General features: G+C 40.7%; 1 protein-coding gene across 3 annotated transcripts in view; it reads right to left on the reverse strand.

The window, feature by feature from the left end:
- Nucleotides 1-22,373, reverse strand: part of brinp1 (bone morphogenetic protein/retinoic acid inducible neural-specific 1) — a 129,928-nt gene that overhangs the window by 24,596 nt on the left and 82,959 nt on the right. For all 3 annotated transcript variants that reach the window (XM_037117982.1, XM_037117983.1, XM_037117981.1), the window contains exon 5: nucleotides 11,568-11,673. In XM_037117982.1, the coding sequence (XP_036973877.1) occupies nucleotides 11,568-11,673 (106 nt within the window). The remainder of the gene's footprint in view (nucleotides 1-11,567; nucleotides 11,674-22,373) is intronic.

The raw sequence follows: 22,373 nt of genomic DNA on the forward strand, positions 1-22,373 counted from the left end.
CTGTTCGCTTTGAAGAAAAACCCAGTTATTCATATTGTTAACACAAGAAGAAAGGGTAGGATGCAGGTGTGGTAATCACTGTAAAAGCATAAATTACATATAAAAATGGTTTTGGCATTCAGAGCTCGCTGACTCTGCCGCCTGAAAAAAGGAAGGCGGGGGGGGGGGGGGTGTTCTGAAATTGCATGTTGAAGCAATTGCTGGATTGAAGAGGGCCGGCAGTCTGGAGAGGTAGATGAGCTCTCCATGGTGCTGAGTTATTGCCAGTTGTGCTGCATGCTGGACTCGGACGCACACGTCGAGTCAGAGTGAAAGTAAGTTAGTGATTACTTTTCTTCTCCTTTTGCTGTGTGGAAGATCACAGTGGGGCAGAGGCAATTTTGTATTTTTGATTTTTCTTCTCTTTCTTTCTTTTTTTTTTTTTAGGAAAGATGCCCTTAGAGTGTGAGCGTATGCCAGCTGATTGAAGTATATTTTATTTGAATTAACAGACTGCTCTCAAACACACTGAATACTAGCTCAGAATATGCGATGCGGTCGCCGTTGGCTGCGTGTGCACTTCCGCGGCGCTGTTCAAGCTGTTCCGTTGCGCGCTGCCATGTGTCCCCGCACAGCAGTGGCAGTGGGGCCTCGGCTGGTGAGGCGCTGTGCTCGTGGCACACGTTCGCGTGCGCACACACACACACACAGAGCCCGTGGACTTGTGCATGAGCGCGTGTGCACGCCCTTTGCATGCTCTTGCAGAAATCACATGTTTTACAAGAACCCTGGAGAGGGGGAGGAGAGACGTATGACAAGCGCTGACATTTCTATTTCAGCTACAAAAGACACAACTGCCCTCAAAGTGTCAAGATGTGCCGTGTGCATGTCTGAGATCAAAAGCCGAGATTTATCAGAGAAATTACATCCAGCATCCTTAAATGCAGAAATAATGCTAATCTGACTGTATTGGGAGGCGCACATTGCTTCACAGTTTGCTCAAAAATGAACAATCTGCTGTTTCAGAAACAAACTGTTGAAAGTGAGCAAAACACACAAGCTTTTGTGGGTTGCTTATCTATCAATTACAGATTATAGGTATGATGTTACTCAAATAACAAATATGTAAAGGACAGTGTGTTAACTGTAACATAAACACTTCAGGATTTATTCAACTTTTCAAAATCAAGTATGTGTTACATTTTGTGAGTCTACTGTGAACCATTTATTTAGTTCAGCACAATAATATTATGTTTGTAATTACAATCTAACACGTTTCTGCACACACCACCCCTATTATGCATGCACACATTATAACCGCCAATTTAACGTGTTGTGACAGAGCCACGAGTGTCAGAGGAAAGTGTATATCACATAAATGGTTTAATACTGGAATCGCTTGCAAGTTTCAGCGACTGGTGCGCTCTGCCCTTGTCACATCTGGTTTTCCTTGTCTGCCCAATAGCCAACACCGGTCGAGGCGATCTGTGTGGAATTACGGGCATGGTCGAGAGAACACAAGATTTTTAGGGGGGAGGTGAGAGGTTTTTGGGGGGAGATGAATACTTTTTCAAGCCTCTTGGATTCAACAATAAAGAAAAGTAAAGATATTTAGCTCCTCAGTGGTAGTTTCAATGGTGAGGGAGCTTTGTGGATGTTTGATGGATCTCAGGGAGAGGAGAGGGCTAAGACTACTGAGCAGAGGAGCTGAAGATCAATTCAAGGCTGGGCAATCGATCCCCACTTCTATGTTGCTTGAGTTTGATCCTTTTTGGGGTTTTTTTCTTTTTGCAGTGCAGTGTAGTTCATGATTTATATATTTGCATTTTAAAGGGGAGGACATTTACTTATTCAATTTTTGCCTTTTGGACATTTCAATGGGAAAAATTCCCTTTTTGGCATTTGAACAATTCAATGAGATAAATTACATTATTGACTTTTGCACATTTCAATGGGCCTAATTCCATTTTTAGCTGATGGACATTCCAATAGTAATAATTCTGTCTCTGGCTTTTAGACATTTGAGTTGGACAAATTCCATTTTTGGCTTTTGGACATTTCAATGGAGTTCATTCCATTTTGGCTTTTTTCTCACATTTCAGCTGTACAAGGAGTTTCTCATTGAGTTGGACTGACCTTGTGGACAATTTCTGGTGAACTTCTTGTAGGGAGGGGGTTTTCTTAATAACTGTCATGTTTTCTTACATTTAAGTTTTCATTTAATGGGTTCCGTTTTTACAATCAGTGGGGTTTGATGGCAACCAGCATCAAATTTTCTAATTTACCTGGATCTCAAAACATTTATCACCACATTCCCTAAGTTCAAACTGTATCAAGGCCGAAATCTTAAGCTGGTTCTCATAGTATTACACACCGTGTTTGTAAAACAGGTCAATATTGCAAAGTCCCCTCTAAATACAGAAGAAGAATAAAGTCAAGCCGCCCCCAATCAATAGATGAAGCTCAGTCTGTCAGAGGGAGAAATAAGACCATGGCACTTGCTGAAATGGCAGCCTGAAGCTGGCAAGGGCGAGTAAGGGGGGGGGGAGAAAAAAGGAGATTTATGGTCATGCTGGCCCAAATGGAAACTCACCCTTGATTGACCATTTCCAATTGAAAGCTGACCTCCAGGTTAACATGGAAAGATTTCATCAGGTTTCTGGGTTTCAGCATGTTAGAGAGGAGTGAAAAAATGTGCGCAGCCATCCATCTTGATGGAAATGATCCTGCGTTATCAGTTCTCTGGGCTAAAGGACACATGTGCTCATAAAGCGAACAGTTGCCTCTGTCGAATGCACAGGCCTGTCTGACAGTCTGTTCCTTACAACCACAACTGTGAAAAATCATCAAATGTACAGCTGCCCTAGTAACCCCATGAATTCTCAGTCAAAATAACGTGGAACAAGCTTTTTTATCAGCAACTCTATCATCAAATAAATACTTTTTTGGTTTTGGTTTGTGTCCAGGTTTCAGAGAGGAAAAGGAGACAGACATTTAAAGACCTAACTATCTGTGTGTAAAGTGAAAGATGTGGGGCAAGAAGGAGCACAAGTGAAGTTGTAAAGAAATGGAAGCTGATGAAAATGCCTCCGTCTGTTTATTGTTGTGCTCATCCAACATTTGCTCTACGCGTTTTTTTGCACCGAAGATTCCCCTTCAGTAAATTATTCACTGGTAACCAAGGACATTGTGTTTACTGATATACTTTACTGTCTAAATCAATTTCTCAACGAGTCAGTCATCAAAAACAACTTAATTGATTTGTATGTTTGTTTGTCTTCCCCACAGTGTTTGCAGTGTTTTCACTCGGAAAAAAGAAAAGAGGGACAGGCATCGAGCGACACAGCAATGAGTATCTAATTCATCACTCACTGCACGACTTGCCTACAGGGCTGGTTTAATTTATTTTCACTTCACCACTTTGAAAACTGTTGGCTCAGGCTATTCTAACATATTCATAAATCTTCCAAGATAGGCTCATGGCTCTTCCAAGATAGGCCGTTGAGGAAAAAAACGATGAAAAGGAGTGAAGGGGAAAAAAGGAGAGAAAAGCATGCAGTGGGGGATTGAGAGAAAGCAAATTAGTCTGCTTTTGTTTTGGTGCTAATTTATGATGGCCATACTGGAGGTGATTGCGTCCTTGCAAGGTAATGGCTTGTCGAGGGTTCCAGGGCCTTGTATCTTCCTTTGGCCTAGTTAATATATGTACCCAATTTGCTATTTTCAACCCCACAGTACCGTTGCTGTGTTCTCCATTTGTGTGGGATACCAAATTACACAAATATTCTAACCTTCTTCCTAATATACTGAATGTCCTCGCTGTGCTGCCTTTGAAAAATAAAAAATAATAATAAAATACCACCATTTCATAAAAAAGGTAATCAATGATACCACTAATGATAATGCTAACAGATGGTAGGAAATTAGGTCATAAAAAAACACTACCTGTAACACACTGTGTAAGACTTTCAGTAAGTAATGAAAATTCTGACCATTTAACAACCGCACGCTAATTCCTCTTTCACTTTACTCTCATCCCTTAATAAACTATTTTTACTTCTACGTCCCAGTGGAGGCAGAAAAAGCGGAGAATCCAGCCAAAAAAACAATATCATCGGGTTTCTAAGCTTTAGCCTGGAGAGAGGACAAACAATCAGGGAACAAATTAATGTGGAGAGAACAAAAGTGTATTTAAATCCCAGTTGCAGCGACGCTAAACAGTGTGGATCTTTTCCTTCAGATTGAACTTGAGAAAGTAAACAAACCGACATGTTGTAAAAATAAATAAATAAATAAATAATTGTCAATGTTCCAATGAATCACAGGAGACATTAAAAATTTAAGAGTGGGTTCACACCGATGGCTTTTACGTCTTAGGCTCAGCATATAATTTGTAGTTCAAAAAAGGGTCGATTATATCATGTTCAGACACATGAGTGCGTGTAAGGTTATACCATGATTCATGTTGGGTGACAGGCTGGGTCGGGATCAATGAGTTCCTCTTGCATTTCCACAAATAGTCTCCCTGCTAATAACACATCCCGATGCCTGCTTGTGCTGTAATTAGCTGCTAATGTAGCTGTGTATATGCACTCAGGCGCTAAACATGCCAAAAGAAAAAAAAAAACAAAAAAAAACCCAGAACCCCCCCGCAGCCACATTAAGTTTAAGCAATACAACGTTTCCATGTGTGATGGATCAAAGCTTCACTAAGTCATGCATGAAATCTATCGCGAAAAAATAAATAAAATCGTTCCGGTGCCATCTCTAATTCTGGTGATTGTCAGGAAAATACGGGGGAGAAAGCAGAAGGTGTTGGTTAATTTGCCAAACACTTTTACAAAGCAAATAACTGTGGGACTGAGTTTCGGCTTTGATAGGTAGCTCCCCCCTTGATGTCAGAGACCACTACAGCGTTCTAATCTAAATCTAAGTGAAAGCAGAGGGAATATCCGGGGAGTGTCATATCCACATTGTGTTATCTGTAGCTCGCAGCCCCGCCAGCTCACAAAGAGCGGACCACAGGGGTGAGAAAGAGGGAGGAAAAAAGAAAAAAAAACACACATTTCCTTTGAAAGAAATTCTGTTATTTCAGAAAGACTGAAGCCCAAAGTGTCTCCAGGAGAAATTTGACCACAACTTTAAATCCACTAACCCACCTCTTTCTCGCATTGTTAATTTAAAGCACAGTGCTGTCTTGGAGCATTCAAAAGCGAATCACTCAGAGAGCAGTGAAATGTTTGGCTACAGGTTTTGTAATCGTTTCCTTGTGTACATTCTCTAACAAAGTTTTGCACTTACAATTACGCCTCAAGGTAGATAAAGTGCTGAGGTTTGAAGCGAAAAAAATAAAAGTGGGAGAGAGAGAGAAAAAAGGCATGATTAAAAGTTTAATTAGAAGAATGAAATGGAGTGGGTTTTCTATTACTGCATCCTTCTTGTAACTCACATGGTGCTGCATACTAATATGATCCCCCCTTATTTAATTCATAAGCAATTAAAATAGCTAGTCTAGATTAGGGTTTTTATGAGTTTATTCATTTCCAAAAGATGGAGGGGTTGCAGTATTGTACTTGGAGGATTTTTTTGTTCAACCTCTAACCGTTCTACTAAAATAATTAGAACTAAGAGTTTATAATGTCCAAAAGGCGCATCACTTGTCTGTACCGTCCAGATAGAGTGAAATCTTAGGATTACAATATGTTCACCTTTGTACATGTCAACAGCAATGTACCATGTTGGACCATATATTTGGTTACAGTTACAGCAGAGAAGGCTGCCAAGCCAGCGACGGCTGTTCAAGACTGTGTTTTAACATTTGTAAGAGTGACAAACTGGATATTCAAAAGGAGACCTCGGGACATTCCTGTCATATGGCAACAGACACAGATATCTTAAGCCAAATCCTGCTCTTTTCCGAACAGTAAAGCAAGTGACCTTTTTGCCTTAACCTAACCGGAGCTAAAAAGGACAGCACTGTCCCAAGATAACTGAAAATGTAATCTAAACTTGTCGTACTTCTGTTGTTATCATTTTTGGCACTGTTTTTTGCATTTATTCCTGTTGATAAAGATTCTCAGTCATCCAGACCATGATAATTCTAATTGCTATATCGTAGGCAACTGTCCTGTCCAGCTGCCTATGATATAGAATGTTATGTTTTGTAGATTTTCTACATTTCGCTAATATTCAATACTCTTATTTCCTTAAACTGGGCTGACTGTGACCCTGATCCACTGTCATTTCTATTGTACTGTTATTTTTTGCAGCAATCTCTGGCACAAGAATTTAGTAACAGAGAGATTAAGCAACACGTCAAAAAGTTTCCCAAAAGAATATTTTTTGAAATTGCACAACCTGAGACAGATAATCTAATAAGAGAAAAGCTGCTGAGTAAGGTAAGGAAGGTGCTGTATGTCATTCTTCAATAGCACCTTCTCCAAGTAAAAGTTGTTTGTTGTCTCTGAGACAGCTGTCTCAAAAAGATCCTGAAGTCAGGTTAAATTAGTCAGTAGCTCAGTCAGACTGCACATCATATATGGTTGTTCTTAATCAGCCAGTGTTAGGCAGCATATTGGGCCTCGAGTATATTGGCAAATCTCTCTTATTTCTGTTAGCTGGTAAATATTTCAGGCAGGATTAATTTCACAAAGTGGCCAGAGACCTTCTCAATATGAGAGCAAACTGAAGACGCCTTGGACTGCAAGCTGAAATATTTGTGATACATTATTTCCCATCCTGACGAATGAGAGAAAAGAAAAGAAAAAAAAAAAACATTTTTGAGGCTGTGCTCCAATTTCGTGAGTACAGACCTTTCCTTGTATATTTTGTCAAAAACCGGTTAAACTCAGCAGAGCAAAGAGGACATGAGATGCATTTTTTTTTCTTTTGCCCGGATGCTATCTTTTTATTTCAAGTTCTATGAATATATTTTTTTTCCTTCTCAGAATCAAAACTGAAAAAAATTATCTGTCGTCACTGTCCTGTGAAAACCATGCATCTCCAAGACTCAAAATGGGGCGAATCAAAAAGAGAATAGTTGGCTTTTCATAGCACAACAAACACAAACAAGCACGAGTGATTCAAATCAGCAAGCTAACAGGGTGATCATCATTAATTCAAGACAGACCTCCTACTATGCAATATCCACATTTCAGGAAGCAAATACAGAGGAAAAAGAAAAAAAAATGTAAAGCACTAAGGAAAACAAGAGGTAGAAAAACATTTAAGCAGAAATTCTTCAAAAGGAGTTCTATCAATATGTGCATCCATCGCCATAAAAATAGCACAAGTGAATCTCAATTTTAACGGCACGTGAAAATCTAATCTTAGATATTGAATATATCGCCAGGAGGGGCTTTTTTTGTCTTTCTCTACAGACTTGCTGCTTAAGCTTAATTCCAAGGACGTGGACATATGGGCATTGGAAGCCTGAACAATCTCTCTGTGGTGTTGCCTCGTGAGCTTGATGATTTGAAACGCATGCTCACAACTGATACCTGTCCTACACACAGTGCATATGGCACTATGAAGATGTGTGGAAGAGGTGAAGATAAAACGATTGCTTCAGAGTTTAAAGCGTGCTGCTCCCCCCCATCCATCCTTTTGATGTCTACCTGGAGATAGGTGTGCATTTTCCTTCAGTTCTTTCTTTTTGATTGAACTCACTTAAAAAATAGTGAGGTGGGTTGCGCACCGTGGACTCAAGTTCAGTGTATTTATTTTAACCTTTGTCCCACAAGTCATTCATACACACTTTTAATCAAATCATGGCCCGTGTGAACACAGTCTATAGAATGAAACCAGCGTACAGGAAAATCAGCAGGTGCTACATGCACCAGGAGGCACATCCACACTGGGGTAACCTCCTTTTAGGCTGAACAAGTTTGTCTTTGACACTGTTTGTTTCAGTGATTACTGTAAAATACAAAAAATAATAATCTTTTTCATCGAAATGTTGCATGGTGTGCGCATTTTACAAATTAGACAGTGCTGCCAGTGGTCCATGATCTTCCACACTGGCCAGATACGACTCCTCCCCACAGTTTAAATGCCAAAAGTTTGCATTTAAGCTAATTGCCTGGTAAAAGGTCAATGGGCATCTGGAAAATGAGACACATGGTGGGTGTTCATTAGATGTGCTGAGAGCTGCTAGCGCTTAAGAGCAGTCCTGGACCCAGCCAATGCCTTCTCTCCTCGAGGGATAGTTTGTGAAGTCCATTTATGGCATGTTGTCAAAGAACAGGACAATGCTGTCAAAGCTGTTACTTTTCAGAGCACTGTCTGTAAAGACCAGTCGAGGGATGTGGTAAATCTGTGTTTTGTATGAACAAACGGCGATCAAGCTGCTGTGGGTAACACTGTGGGGTTTGCAAGTTGCTCCAAAATGGCTCATCCATTAACTTGCAATTTTCCAAATATCCAATTATTCTAAGTGCACCCATATAGAGGGAAACGATTTAAACTCAAGCTGCTGCGATTTCTTCTGTTTTGTCGTCTTTTTCTTAATCACACTCAGAATTGCCATGGCAAGAGCTTCAAATACTCCAGCAGCAGTGAATTAACACCATAGTGGTGCGATGAATCACTCTAGCATCTACTGTATGTAACAGCTATCCTTAATCATCCCAACAACCACGTCAAACAACCACAGCAACTGCCAAACAAAGCGCCTGCGCCACCACTGCGACCACTGGACAACAACCATGCAAGAAAGTATCTGTACGTAACTTAAACAAAATGTCAAACTGCCAACCCAAACCATCAGCATCTGATGACCTGTGGATGAGACTCGACAATCAGCTAAAAGTCGTTTGCTTTAAAGGTGCTCCGTGGAGCTTTCTTATAAAACAAACAAATAAAACACAACAGCATAAAGATGTCTGTTCACGTTCGGCATGTCCTTCCTCATCCAGCTCTGGCAAAGATGACGTTTGTAATATCTGAAATCGGCTCATATTTAAATCAAGGTTCTTTTCATCATCTTTGCCGCATTGCTGCATCATAGAGTGAAATCTGAGGCAGATATGAGGGTACTAGATAAAAAACAAAAAACAAAAAACAAAAACAAAGGGGGCCCATTCATAAACCATTGCTCCAGAGTACCACTAGTGTCCAAAACCTCCCCAGGGTACGCCTAAAGGTTGATGCTGATACATTTTGCTTACACAGCAACAATTAAAACTGCTCCAGTAAAATGTATCCTTTTCAAGTCTTAGAAAAAAAAAACATTACATTATTCATTTCTTTTGTAGAAATAAAATAATTAAATACTTTATCCCCCCCCCCCCAAATAATGTTATTCAATACATAATTTAAAATGAGCAAAGACACTGCATACACCCCACCTATGTTTTATGACTGAGAACTTGCAACCGCATGTCATCTTGTAATTTCAAATGTTGTTAGATGCTTGGAGGCCTGATAAACATATCAAAGCAAAAGACTGTCTCTGTGTTTCTCTGTCATCTGCTTGTGTTTGTTGACACAGAGGGGAAAAAATGGCCTATGGACACGGCCACATGTATCTTAATACGAGTGCATATCTTTCAGAAATAGAGAACTCTGGTGATCTGTAATAATATGTAATGGCTTTATATTGCACTTTCCAGTTTAGTTGGAGAAAAATAACGCTATTTGGAGGCAGACCGAATTGCCTTGGAAAGTACAGAGAAAAACTCAGAGGCATTAATCCAACCGATCCGGGACGCAGTGCAGACCGGAGCCTGCGACCCAAGTGAATGCAGAGGTTTAACCTATGCTAATTTTATACAGGGGCAGGAAAAAAAATACATGAATGGTTAGATCTGAGAGGAGTTTATACTGCAGTTCACCCAGGGATAGAACTTTACCACTTAAAGGAGTGTTTATGACAAAGGAAAAGCGTAGGATGAACTAAAAAATTGGCTCTCATTATAAATATATTTGAGCGGCACGGACCTTAAAAGCTCTCCAGTGACTGCCATGCATCTCCACGGGCTGTGTGAAGTGCCATCGGTCTGAGCAGCGCGATGAAGAGCACGGTGACTGTTGAAGAACTTACACCAACGGCTGTCTGTCTAATTAAATGCAGGAACCATAATTGCTCTTAAAAGAATGCATTTTTTTTTTTTTTTCCAGGAGAACACTCAACACCTCCTCTCACCCTTACGCCCACACGCAAAAATACATAAACACACACGCACCAACATAATTTGGCTTAATATCTAACTCTAAGCTAGAAAACCAATCGGAAAAAGCTTTCCCACTCTTGGGGTTATTATCAAGCCAGAAGAGAGAATCTTTCCAAGCCTGTCATCTATCAATTGGGTAAAAAACATTCTTCAAAGCACAAGGCTAATACATTTGGTGCGTGACAATAAAGCTTTTCCCAAAACCTATAGAGTCCTTTGAGTAAGTGGCAGCAGAGGACTTAAAAGTGTTTCTTTGACAAACCACTTAGTTCTCTGATTTTAGAGGACGAGTAATGATACCTCGCTGAAAGGAAAAAGGGGAGGGGAGGGCTGGATTGAAAATAAGTCTCTGTGATTCTCAAACTGGTTTTAATAACCTGCATAAACTGGAATAAATCAAAGAAGCGATCACTCCATTCAAACACTTGACCACGGTTACACGGCGTTTCATCATTCCATCTCCCCAGGGTGACTGTCACTGCAAGCAAATTTCTTCTCGTAGGCTAATTATTAGGTGTGTCAGTGTTTAAGACGGAACTATTTCACTTGAAAGAACCTAGCCACTAATGAGTAGAAGTTGCTATTCGCATCCACTGACGTATGATCTGTGAGTGACATGCTAGAAGATACACTTCCCCACATTATGGAAGCCTGATGAAAGCGACTCCTCCATGAGCTCAACACATTTCTTGAGATACATTCAGAGGGACTAAGAATAGACTGGAATTTGACGCTAGTATGGATAGTTAGGCTGTTAAGTATAGCAATCAAGCTGCTGACTTATTATACATTCAACGACAAAAGTGTCTTATTTCTGCTCTAATGTCTAAAAGGTCTGAATATTTTTGCATTTTTTGTATTTAAGCCAGTCTTCCAAAAAAGCTTTAAAGGTCCAGTGTGCAGAATTTGGGTGGATTTTGGGGCCTCAAAATTATTTGCTTCTAATCACCTGAAACTATGAATTTTTGTGTTTTGGTTGAGATTGAAATTAGCAATTCATATACTGTCATGTTGCACCACAATGTTTCCACACTAGCCCAGAAAGGACAAACCAAACAATAACTTTAGAGAAAACCTTTTACATTTCTTGGATTTCTTTTGAGTTTTTAGACAAGGAGTATTTTGCTGCAACCTGTGACCTCACGGCTAGATGCCATTAAATCCTAAGTCCTTTAAGAGAACACGCTCTACCGTCAAGGAATCATATCTGGGGAAAATATCTACCAGGCCCCAGTTAAAAAAAGTATTGACATTCAAATGTTTTTAAAATGCTAAATCTGTTTCAGTTCCATTGTTCACCTGAGAGAATTGAATGACTACAGATCCTCTTAAATTGTTGAGTCCGAAGTGGAGTGCAACCCTGCTGTCTAACATCACGGGACAGCATATGAGAAACATCGATATGAGTATGTTTACCTTGCAGATGAAGCTTGCTCTCCGGGCTCTGCAGAAGGATAGAGCTGACTGAGTCCAGATTGTCGTAGCTACTGCATCCCAGTGGCCCCGTCCGTGTCTCCGTCACCTGCAACAGAATTAAGACCTAATGAAAGACATGCTGGAGGAAGCAACGTCGCAGCTCGTGTGTAGACACGTGCAGACATCCGCTGATGTATTCGTCTGATAGCATGTGCGGAGTGAGGGATGACGAGACCCACCAGCAATTATCAGGTGTTTATAAGGCATTAACCCCTGTTCACGACCACTGTCAGTAGATAATGTAACAGTCATTCTGCAGTTTTCCTTTTAGATTGACCATGAATACAGTATTTAGCATCCTGTGGCCCACGGACAAAGTGAAACAATACAGCGAGCTACTCACAAAAGAAACTTGTTTTATAATCTTAGTATTTTTCCAACCAGCCATAATGACAACACTGATTGACTCAAGGCATAACAAGGATTTCATTGCATTTCAAACACAACTTTCACACAATGTGTCTTCAGGCTAGCAGCTGGTGACATGTTCAACTTGTTGCAAGGTTGCGATCTCTTTCCGAGTCGCTTTAGAAACGCTTTTCTTTTTCCGAAGGAGAAATATTAATGGATATTTTCTCCTGTCCTTGTTCCGTTCCTGAACAATACGAGAGACACTGTAGCCGCGGTTCTTGTTGTCCAATTCCAACCAGTGGCGAAGGAAATAATAAGGCCATTCACATGTGAAGAGGCTGCTTTAAGATATGGCCTCTGCATTTTTAGACCTTGAGGAAGCTGCTCTTCAATGGAAAGGAAGGAGAAATCTCTTCTCTATTCAGTTGCCTTTGTCCATTAAGTTCCTCCTGTTGCTCCTCATGGTATTCTTACAAGAAGCCAAATGAGATGGTATTCAGCAGAAGGAGATTAAGGGAGAGAATAGATAAATCTCACTCAAAACCTCACAAGTATTTTTTTCTTCCCTGCAGCTCTTTGTTGAGCACATAACTATATAACATGTCTGCACCAAGTAACAGACCCACAATACATACTACAAGCAGGATAATTAAGACAGTAATCAAATACGAAAATTGTCTGACAGCTGATTTATTTCGTTTTCAGTGCAGAAGTAAACAGGCAAGATTATTTTCACCTTTCAAGCTGATATGAGTCACGAGTCGTGAGTCACGTTGCTAACAGAGACGGGGGATCGTTTTCTCCGTGTTGTAACCAAGAAAGACCCATTTCACATACAAGTCATGTAATTTATTGTTAATCAAAAAAAAAAAAAAAGTTGATTATGGCTTCTTTTTATGAGAGCGACAAATGGGAGAGAGAATGGATAGCAAGAAGAAGATAATTGTAGTAAGGCATTAATTAAAATCAGTACCTCCTTAGAGCTGTAATGGTCCTCGATAATGTGTTTTTAAAACATTGTTTGAGCTTTGTGCATGAAACTAATATTAAATAAATTAGAGCTGAAGGCTTGAATACAGGGTGTGTGTGTGTGTGTGTGTGTGTGTGTGTGTGTGTGTGTGTGTGTGTGTGTGTGTGGATTGGGGTCAGGGCTGAATCAGACACCCCTGGCGCCTAGTTGAAAACCTTCAAATACTGTACGAAATTATCAACAGAATGTGCAGAAATGGCAGTTTTGACTTTGTTATGTCAACATGTTGTCTTGTTCAGTTTCCACTAACATTAGCATGCTAACCAGTTAGCCCACCGCCCAGAAGCTCCTGTGCTAGTGGTGTAAAAACAAACACCCCCCCCCCAGCCCCTAGCCCAAACCACTGGTTGCATAGCTAACTGAGCTACCCAGCTTCGAGCAGATACAGTGAGCAGCAGTTAGCGGTCACTCTGGTATTCATGCTCCACCCCATTCACATCACATCTATAGTTAAACATAAATGACCAATTTGTTAGTGACATGCCCAGTTCCTATAGATAACTCAGTAGTAGTCTACTACACTAGAGTGTGTGTGTGTGTGTGTGTGTGTGTGTGTGTGTGTGTGGCCCTAGCCCAAACCACTGGTTGCATAGCTAACTGAGCTACCCAGCTTCGAGCAGATACAGTGAGCAGCAGTTAGCGGTCACTCTGGTATTCATGCTCCACCCCATTCACATCACATCTATAGTTAAACATAAATGACCAATTTGTTAGTGACATGCCCAGTTCCTATAGATAACTCAGTAGTAGTCTACTACACTAGAGTGTGTGTGTGTGTGTGTGTGTGTGTGTGTGTGTGTGTGTGTGTGTGTGTGTGATTGACAATGTGATACGATTTTTCCTGTCTTAAATGTTGATGCTCTACCAGATGGTGGGCTGACAAGCAAGAAATTAGATAGATGTATATCTTACCCTTGGCATCAGGTTGTTGAGGGGGAAAAAAAATGGAAAATCATGGGGAGGCAGACAGGGACAGACTCTGCAGGACAACAATACGCTCTCACTACTCAATGGCTTTGCTCTTGAATCTAGTTTGCCTATTTGTATCATGCTAGGATACGTGGCATTCACATCTCAATTGTGACGTGATTGCTGCATGCATTGTATGATTTCAATGGCCCTACTACTCAGGAAAACCTGGTTACACTGACATAAACTGTTCCCACAAGGTTGGGAGCATGGAATTGTCCAAAATGTTTTGGTATCCTGAAGCATTCAATGTTCCTTTCACTGGAACTAAGGGGCCAAGCCCAGCTCCTGAAAAACAACCCCATACCATAATTCCTCCTCCACCAAATTTCACAGTTGGCACAATGCAATCTGAAATGTACCGTTCTCCTGGCAACCTCCAAACCCAGACTCGTCCATCAGATTGCCAGATGGAAAAGCGTGATTCATCACTCCAGAGAACGCGTCTCCACTGCTCTAGAGGCCAGTGACGGCGTGCTTTACACCATTGCATCCGACGCCTTGCATTGCACTTGGTGATGTGTGGCTTGGCTGCAGCTGCTCGGCCATGGAAACCCATTCCATGAAGCTCTCTGCGTACTGTACTTGGGCTAATCTGAAGGTCACATGAAGTTTGTAGCTCTCTAGCAATTGACTGTGCAGAAAGTCGGCGACCTCTTTGCACTATGCGCTTCAGCATCCGCTGTATATTGTAAGGATGGTACACTGGCACAATCAGTATGTTAATGTTGATCTGGAATTACATTCTTAATGCATGTGTGACTTAATGACCAGTGATGCATTCAGAGTGGAGTGACAGAGACGTCTCAATAACTCCTAAAGAAATATTTCACGATACATTTGTGATTTCATTAGTTTATAATACATATCGAGGTTACCTATACTCTTTAATAATGTGTCACCTGTGCAATGTGCTTTACAGAACAAAGGGTCTCTGAAGTTAAGTAAGTGCAGCCAGTTTAATTGTATTTTTGTTCTGTAAAAATATTTTATTTTATATGTAACAGAATAGAACATTAAGACTAATAACACCGCGTTAAGTAAAAAATTGCATTTCACTAGCAGCCCTGCTGTTTCATTGCAAACATGTTGTGCGCTCTATACAAGACAGAAATACATTTTTTTTCACATGATGGAATTGAATTGGATATTTAGTGTACTGTAAATATAGCGCAGCCTATAAAACATCAATTAAAAATGATGACATCTAAAAAGAATTCTACTAAAAATTAAGATCATATCAAGAACCATTTGCTGAGGATTTTACCCTCTGGGTGTAGTTGGGTACAGCAAATGTTGCTGGATGCTGGATCTTCAGGCTTTTAGGCTTTTATGTGTGATGTTCAGCTGTGGTTAACAACAAAAGACTACTTTGGTTAGCGCATACTTCTGTATTTCCTGCTGGGTGTCAACATTCTCTATTGTTGCCTTTCTGTTTGTCACTGCTTTTCACTGAAGCAATTTTTAAGGCTTTGAACTGCACTGTGACTTATATTTTCTAGTCTTGTCTCTTTTAAACCTTCTTCTATTTGAGCCTACTTCCCTATTTCTTAACCTGTTTTACTGTTTTGTTTCTTGATGTCTTCTTACTTGTTTTTAAATTTATTTTAAATGCATTTTTTAAATGTATTTCAATATTATTTGTATGCCACTGAAAACCAATTGGAGTTGTCTTGTGTCTTAATTGTGCTCTAAAAATAAACTTGCCCTGCCTAATAAACATTACTGATCACTGCCACTTAATCAAACCTAAACCTGTGTCAGCCCACTTTTACCCTGAGCACAACACAATAATACAAATATGTTTTATCATAACTGGGAGAAAATTGGTTTGACTTTTAAAAGTGTTAATGAGACATTAATAATAATATTACTGCACATTTCACCTGGTTCACAACATCCAAGCACGATCCTGCCTTTGTTTTCTTCCAGCCAGACATTGGACTTTGAAATGCACTGCATGGCCTAGCATGGAGTGCAATGTGCAGATTGATTACAGAGCCAGGCCTGCCTATCACACTCTACCATCTTGATGGCTGCTGACAGTGCTCTTTTTCCTCCCGTTTTGTTGTGCTTATCGCCGAATGAATTACTTCCTTCAAAAGGTTGTGTTGCATGATCCATGGTGACTGAGCAAAGTGAATATCTGTCCTCTGTCGCCGACGGACATGTTCCCAGGTGGCAATGTGGATGTATGCGCAGAGCCAGCTCAGGCACATTTACATTTGTAGCGACATGAGAGTCACAAAAAAAAACACTCTAGTGGATGTGCATAAACATGAGTACGAAGCTTGCCGTAGTCAGTTTACCATACAGTAATTTTTCCTCCAAGAATTATTATTCCAAACTGGGAGCAGACATACCCAGCTTTGTGGATTAGAGACTGACCCTTGTAATCTGAATGACTTTAGGGGAGCAGTGTGCAGCACTTGTTAGGCCCTCTCTTTTCTCTTTCTCTCCAGCACACACCATAAGAGATTATGAAAATGGAGTATAACGTAATAAAAATACAAGGAGCAATCAAAGGACTGAAGTGGGCCGAGGGGGACTTAGAGGATTTGGATTATTAAGCAGAACACAACAGTGGGATCCCACTGGGCCCGGACTATATCACAGGCAACAGTCAGGAACCATGGTTCCGGAACATCCTCTCTAACTGTCATCTGTCATCAAGAAACTCATCTAAGCAAGTAAATAAGAGATGATGCACATGAGACCCAGGGTTTGTTTTTGTTTTGTTTTTTTGCCTCTGTATTTTCTGTTGGAAATGCAATGTACACATACTATTCCCCAAGTCCCAAATGTTGGGAGTTTATCCTGTTCAGACTTCTTTATCCTTCATATGTTGGTGACATACATGAAACGCAGGTATAGTGCACCAGGTGGGTGAAGGTGATGTGGGTTTACGTTGAGAGTCAATATCCCATCTTTCTTTTCGTATCAGAATGAATTGTGAGCTTGTGTCTCAACAGACACATTCAGCTGATAATTATGCAACCCAAACATTTTTTCTGGAGAAATGTTTGCAATTTTGGGTACATGTTTGAATCTCAAGCGATCCACTCCTTAAATTAGAAGAGACATGTTTAGCAATATTTGATCAGGAGCGACCTGGTTAATCCAAACTAATTAGGCACCCTGTAACAAACCACATAAATGACTCCACTGTTTACTGTATTAATCTTACAAGAGATGCCCATGTGTTCTTACAGTCGATTGATTCATACCGTCGACCTTCGCAATGCACCTGCCTTTGGTAAAGCACTACTTCGAAATCTAATTAGCATCCTTGAGTCTCGTCTAGTTTCGGTGGTCAACATGGGAGGCAAAGGTCACCTCATGGAGAGACAAAAATGCATGCCATTATTGCATTAGGCAGTGCCAATAATCCTATACAGAGTAATTGCGAAATAGGCTTATACTATCATGGAGCGCTGTGAGTTATTAAGGCTAATTGCAGGCCTCTTATGCATGAGGAAGTCTGATTAAATGTATCTCCAATTCGATGCTCTAGTTGGAGTCACTGGGAAGCTACCTGATTTTCAGTCAAATAAAAGTTTTTTATGAATCTGTCAAAATCAGTAAATTATCACTACTATTATTCACATCTTATTTCCCTTTAAACAACGCATCCTCATAGCTAAACAGCTAAATCTGTAAATTGCCAGTGCTTTCCATAATTACATATGTGTTAATATATGTAGAAGATGTCACTAACGCAAATGTAGTTATTTAACCTTAAGTATGATATTACGTATCATTGCAGGCTTGACTGCAGAACCCTCAGAACCAAACTGATTCTACAGGAGTAGGTTGAACAAGTTGGCATATTTAACAAGTTGGGAGTGAGAACATGTTGGTAATGACGTCATTCTTGGTATCTGATTCATTCATTCAAACAGCATTTTTAAGTCTAGAAGAGCCACATCTGTTACCTAGTTAACTGCTAAGGCAGCCATAGACTCTAGTGGGCATGCTTCATTGGCTGCAAAATGTGGAAGCTATGTGGAAGATCTGGGTAAATATACACCCTGCAAGTCAAACCTTTGCTTTATCTGACACTGAATATCTGATTTCCTCCTTTGTTCCGCTCATAATAATTATGGCCACTAGATGTCACCACCTTAAAGTGAATATGGGTCATTCTATGCTGCATGCAGAGATGACTTATGCAGCCGTCGTTCTGGTAAGGACAGGCTGCATTTTAATTAGTTGGTTTTGCACATATTTCTATATCTGCATCCTCATACACCAAAAGAGAACACAGCAAACATATGTAGACGCTGCTTTTATTTTCACTAAAATAACTGTGCCAAAATGCAGGGCATAAAATCAAAAGGCCCTCAATCTCTAGGGGCTTAATCAGTATTAGCTTTACATTAGCGCTGCAGCACTGCAAGATTGGCAGGGGAGAAATCACAGGCATTACCATCACCCTTGGATTTGTATTGACTGTTTCAGTTGAGCAATAAAACCACTCTCCACCAAGTTCATTAAAATTATCACAGCATATGGAGCTCTCATTATTTCTGTAATTCCTGTAACTCGTCCTGGGAGCAGTGTGTCCTCACTTCTGTTTTTTTCCCGAACCGTACTGAGAGGAGTGTAAATTCTGTCTTGGAAACCAAACCTCTCATCATACTCTGTCCCTAGGTCGCATTTCAACTTGAAAGACCATGTAGAATACAAAGGCCGTGTGGAGCTATGTGAGACAGGAGAACAACAAGGGATGAAGGCAAGGAGATCTGTGAGTGGGATAAGGGAAGAGTATTGTAAGGTTGAACTGTCTTCATTACGCATCCCCTCTGCTGAGCCTTCCTAATATGCCCATCACCTGCCATTCTCTTAATGACTTGCTATTTCTGGATACCCAGAAATGAAGAGTAATTCTATGAGCCTGGTGGTGGAAGATCTCTGAGGACATATTTTTTTCTGTCATGTTAATATCATATAACAGGTGGCTCCGGTGTTACTGAAAGTCACATTCCTAACACTCATGGAGCGGCACATCATCTCGATATACGCACCCTTTCTCAGAGGTATATTTAAATTAGCCTTCTTTATGGTGTTGAAATATGCCTTAAAAATGCACTTGGAATGAACCTCATTTGTTTTAAATGATACAGAGAAAATGATCAACTTTGGGGCTTTTTCTAATTATAACTGTGGCACCCCAAAGTGCGCGACTCAAGCAACACTGCATATAAAGTCTGTCGTGCTCGCTCGTAGCGGATGCAAATTGGATGTTAAACTGCTCCGAACCTGGTTACTGCAGTCAACAAAAATCTGGGTCATATTGTTAGCACGTTAAATTCCCGCTTTACCTCACGTGGGATTCCACTGTGATGTGAGATGTGGGGAGGGTGTGGCTGTGGCTGCCATGCGACCACCACCCACAGCACTGCAGCATCATCGGGAAATATGCATATTGAGCGCCGGGTGTAAATCAGTCCGGAGTGACTGTGTGAATAGGTGACCTTGCGAGGAGATGCAGCAAGCACTCTCCCCGGCGAGGAATGCACACTTGCACACTTCATGCATGAATGAATATACAGTACACGCGCCGCACGCACACATACACACACAGTCGTGGCGGCATGCGATGCACGAACACACTGGATTTGTAATCGCACTCTTCTTCCTGCATAATCACACTTTCCCCCACTCATAAAAGTGACATTTTATTTCCATTAAAACACTCCATTGGGTATCTTATTTTCATTCCTAAATGACCCTCCCTTCCACACTGGAGTCCTGGCTCGCAGCATTCAGATTCAGGCCACACAAAGACAAACAACCACATGTCATTTATTTCTATCAGCAAGGTGTGATATTGGTCACAGCGGGGGGAAGAGAACTCTCTTTGTATCAACTACGTTTTGTTTTTTTTTTTATGGGGGGGGGGGGGGATTTCTTTTAGAACCCCAGCAAGGTATAATGTGTGTGGAGAAATAAAGTAATATTGCTCTAATTTAAATGGGTTATTTTTTTCCTGCTAAAAAAGAATTAAGGGGAAAAGGTAAGAAGGTAGACTGGAGGGGAAAGGCATCAGAGCTATGCAAGCCCAGTGGTTAAGTGCAGCTGGGAGAGAAGTGAAAATGATGATGAATACAGATCCTGACACAAGACGGAACAAAACTATGATTTATGAATCACACTACAAAGGCATAATGCAGCCTTGTTGAATGGATTTTTAGAATTCTTTTTTTTTTTTTTTTCAAATTTAATAAAACAGCTGCAACACATTCATGGAGATAAATGATGTACAACAGGAACCCCCCCAATACTGTATGATCTCATTACATTGTTACCCCAGGCCAGCTTGTTCAGTACTGTCGGCCTTATGCATGCTTGTTTGTTTGTCTGTGTGCATGCTTATGATCTGCCATAGCTTCAGTCACACAGGCAACACGAGAGACGAGAGTTTTTACCCACTCATTCCCAATATATATTTCAGTCACACGTAGATGTTCTTTGACTTTTGTTTTTTAACTTTTATCTTCATCACGCAGCTGTGGTTTGGGGCCTATTTTTCAACCGCACAAGGGAAAGGAAGGAAGAAAAATCATTTGTTTTAGCCGATGTATTTTTGGATAGGTGGGTCTCAGGTAAATAACAAGGCTAACATTCTGCTGAGGGCGCCAGCAGCACAGTGGGGATATGTCTTGGTTTTGATTAACGCTCACATATAGCCAAGACCTCTTAAGCAGTGCAGAGGCTCGGGGAGACAGAACGGGGTATCAAGGATGAAAAGCTTTGATAAATTCAGCCAGCCACAATGCACGTAGTCCATCAGTCCTCACATTTAGTGGTGGAGCAATTGGGTAAAGTCTGCAGTCTAAAGAAGAAATCCATTCTTTACTTAGAGCACATCTAATGTTTGTCGCTTTCGTCAACAATTCTGATTGCTAGCCAATTTTAGATTTTGTTTTATTTCAACAATAAAATCAGTGCTACTTAGGGAGCAATTTGTGCACGCTCTTTAAAAGCACGCCATAATGTGTTTTCATTATTCAAACCGTTGCAACTCGCACAGCATGCGCTACCTGTAGGAGTCCAATAACAATCAAACAATTGTTTGTATTTCTCTCACTGATGAAAAGACGACTGGGTTTATAATGAGAAAGCTTTGCATTAGCCCGCACAGATGTCTGATGTCATCGAAGACTGATTGTTACATTTCCTGCTGGCTGCCCTGATGTTCACGTAGCGTTCTGCCGCCTCATTAGTAGTCTGATAATGACACAGTTAATCAAATAATGCTCTAAAAAAAAATAAAAAAAAAATCATAGACAGCATAAATTAACTTTTGATACGGAGCAGATACCATTTTGAGTCCAACTGAAATTGACTTTTCTTCCCCCGGCACACATACCTGCTCTGTAAATCATTGTATCACCTGCGTCCTCCTTTTCCTGATGATGCCTCCTGCTGTTGCATCACTTCATCTGAATACTGTTTAGTATAAGCATCACGTAGATACAGACCTTACTTCTGTTCAGCCAATCAAATCTTGAGTAAAGCATCATCGATTAAATTCTATAGGCAGTGCAGACATTACACTGAGCCAGGCAGCAGCCTGATATACAACACAACACCCACAGATTGTGAACAACAACCACATTAACATTCCCATCCCTTCTTAAGTCTGACTTACAGACATGAGACGTGCCTGTAGACTCGCACTTTAACTTGTTTAACCAACCACCTGACAAACACTCGCCGGGGATAAGTGCTCCGCTAATGTCAGCTTGCAGGCTAGATAGCTAATTAGCTACAGCACAATTTAACATTAACGTACCTGCAAATGTCACTTCTTTTCTGGTTAGATTCCAGCACGGCCCTTACCCTTCAGTACCACCAACAGCACACTTTGTGCCCATGACATGCAGGCTACAGTGCAAGCTTGTTTACTGTGTGTCTTGTTGCCCGCGGCAGCAGTCTGAGAAGCAGGAGTGAAAAAAAAGAAGAAAAAGGGCAGCGGCACAGACAAGTTGTCACGCAGCCCAAATTGCATTTTTCATGTTTTCTTGCCCATTTAGCCACTGTAGAGGGCACATTATAACAAACACTGGCACTATGGCCTGCGAGCAAGTGGCAACCTCTCCCCGCCTAAGTGCCAAAATCTGTAATTCCTCAATTAGCCACTCGAGGCTGGCTCCAAAAGTGAGTTTGTCCCCATAGACCCCCATATGAAAATGCATCAAATGACAGCAGAAATGAACATGTTTACAGACTAGGACAAAAGATGGATTTGGTCTCAATAGATCGTTTTTCCATTTATGACAACAGTGACGCTACGTTTGGTTTTTATAACACATTTAATAACATTATCCCTTAAAGTTATTTGGATTCTTTGAGTGACATCTGGACGTCACCACGGCACCTCGCCTGAG

This window comes from Acanthopagrus latus, chromosome 12 (genome assembly GCF_904848185.1).
Source record: "Acanthopagrus latus isolate v.2019 chromosome 12, fAcaLat1.1, whole genome shotgun sequence".
In the NCBI taxonomy this organism is placed as follows: Eukaryota; Metazoa; Chordata; class Actinopteri; order Spariformes; family Sparidae; genus Acanthopagrus; species Acanthopagrus latus.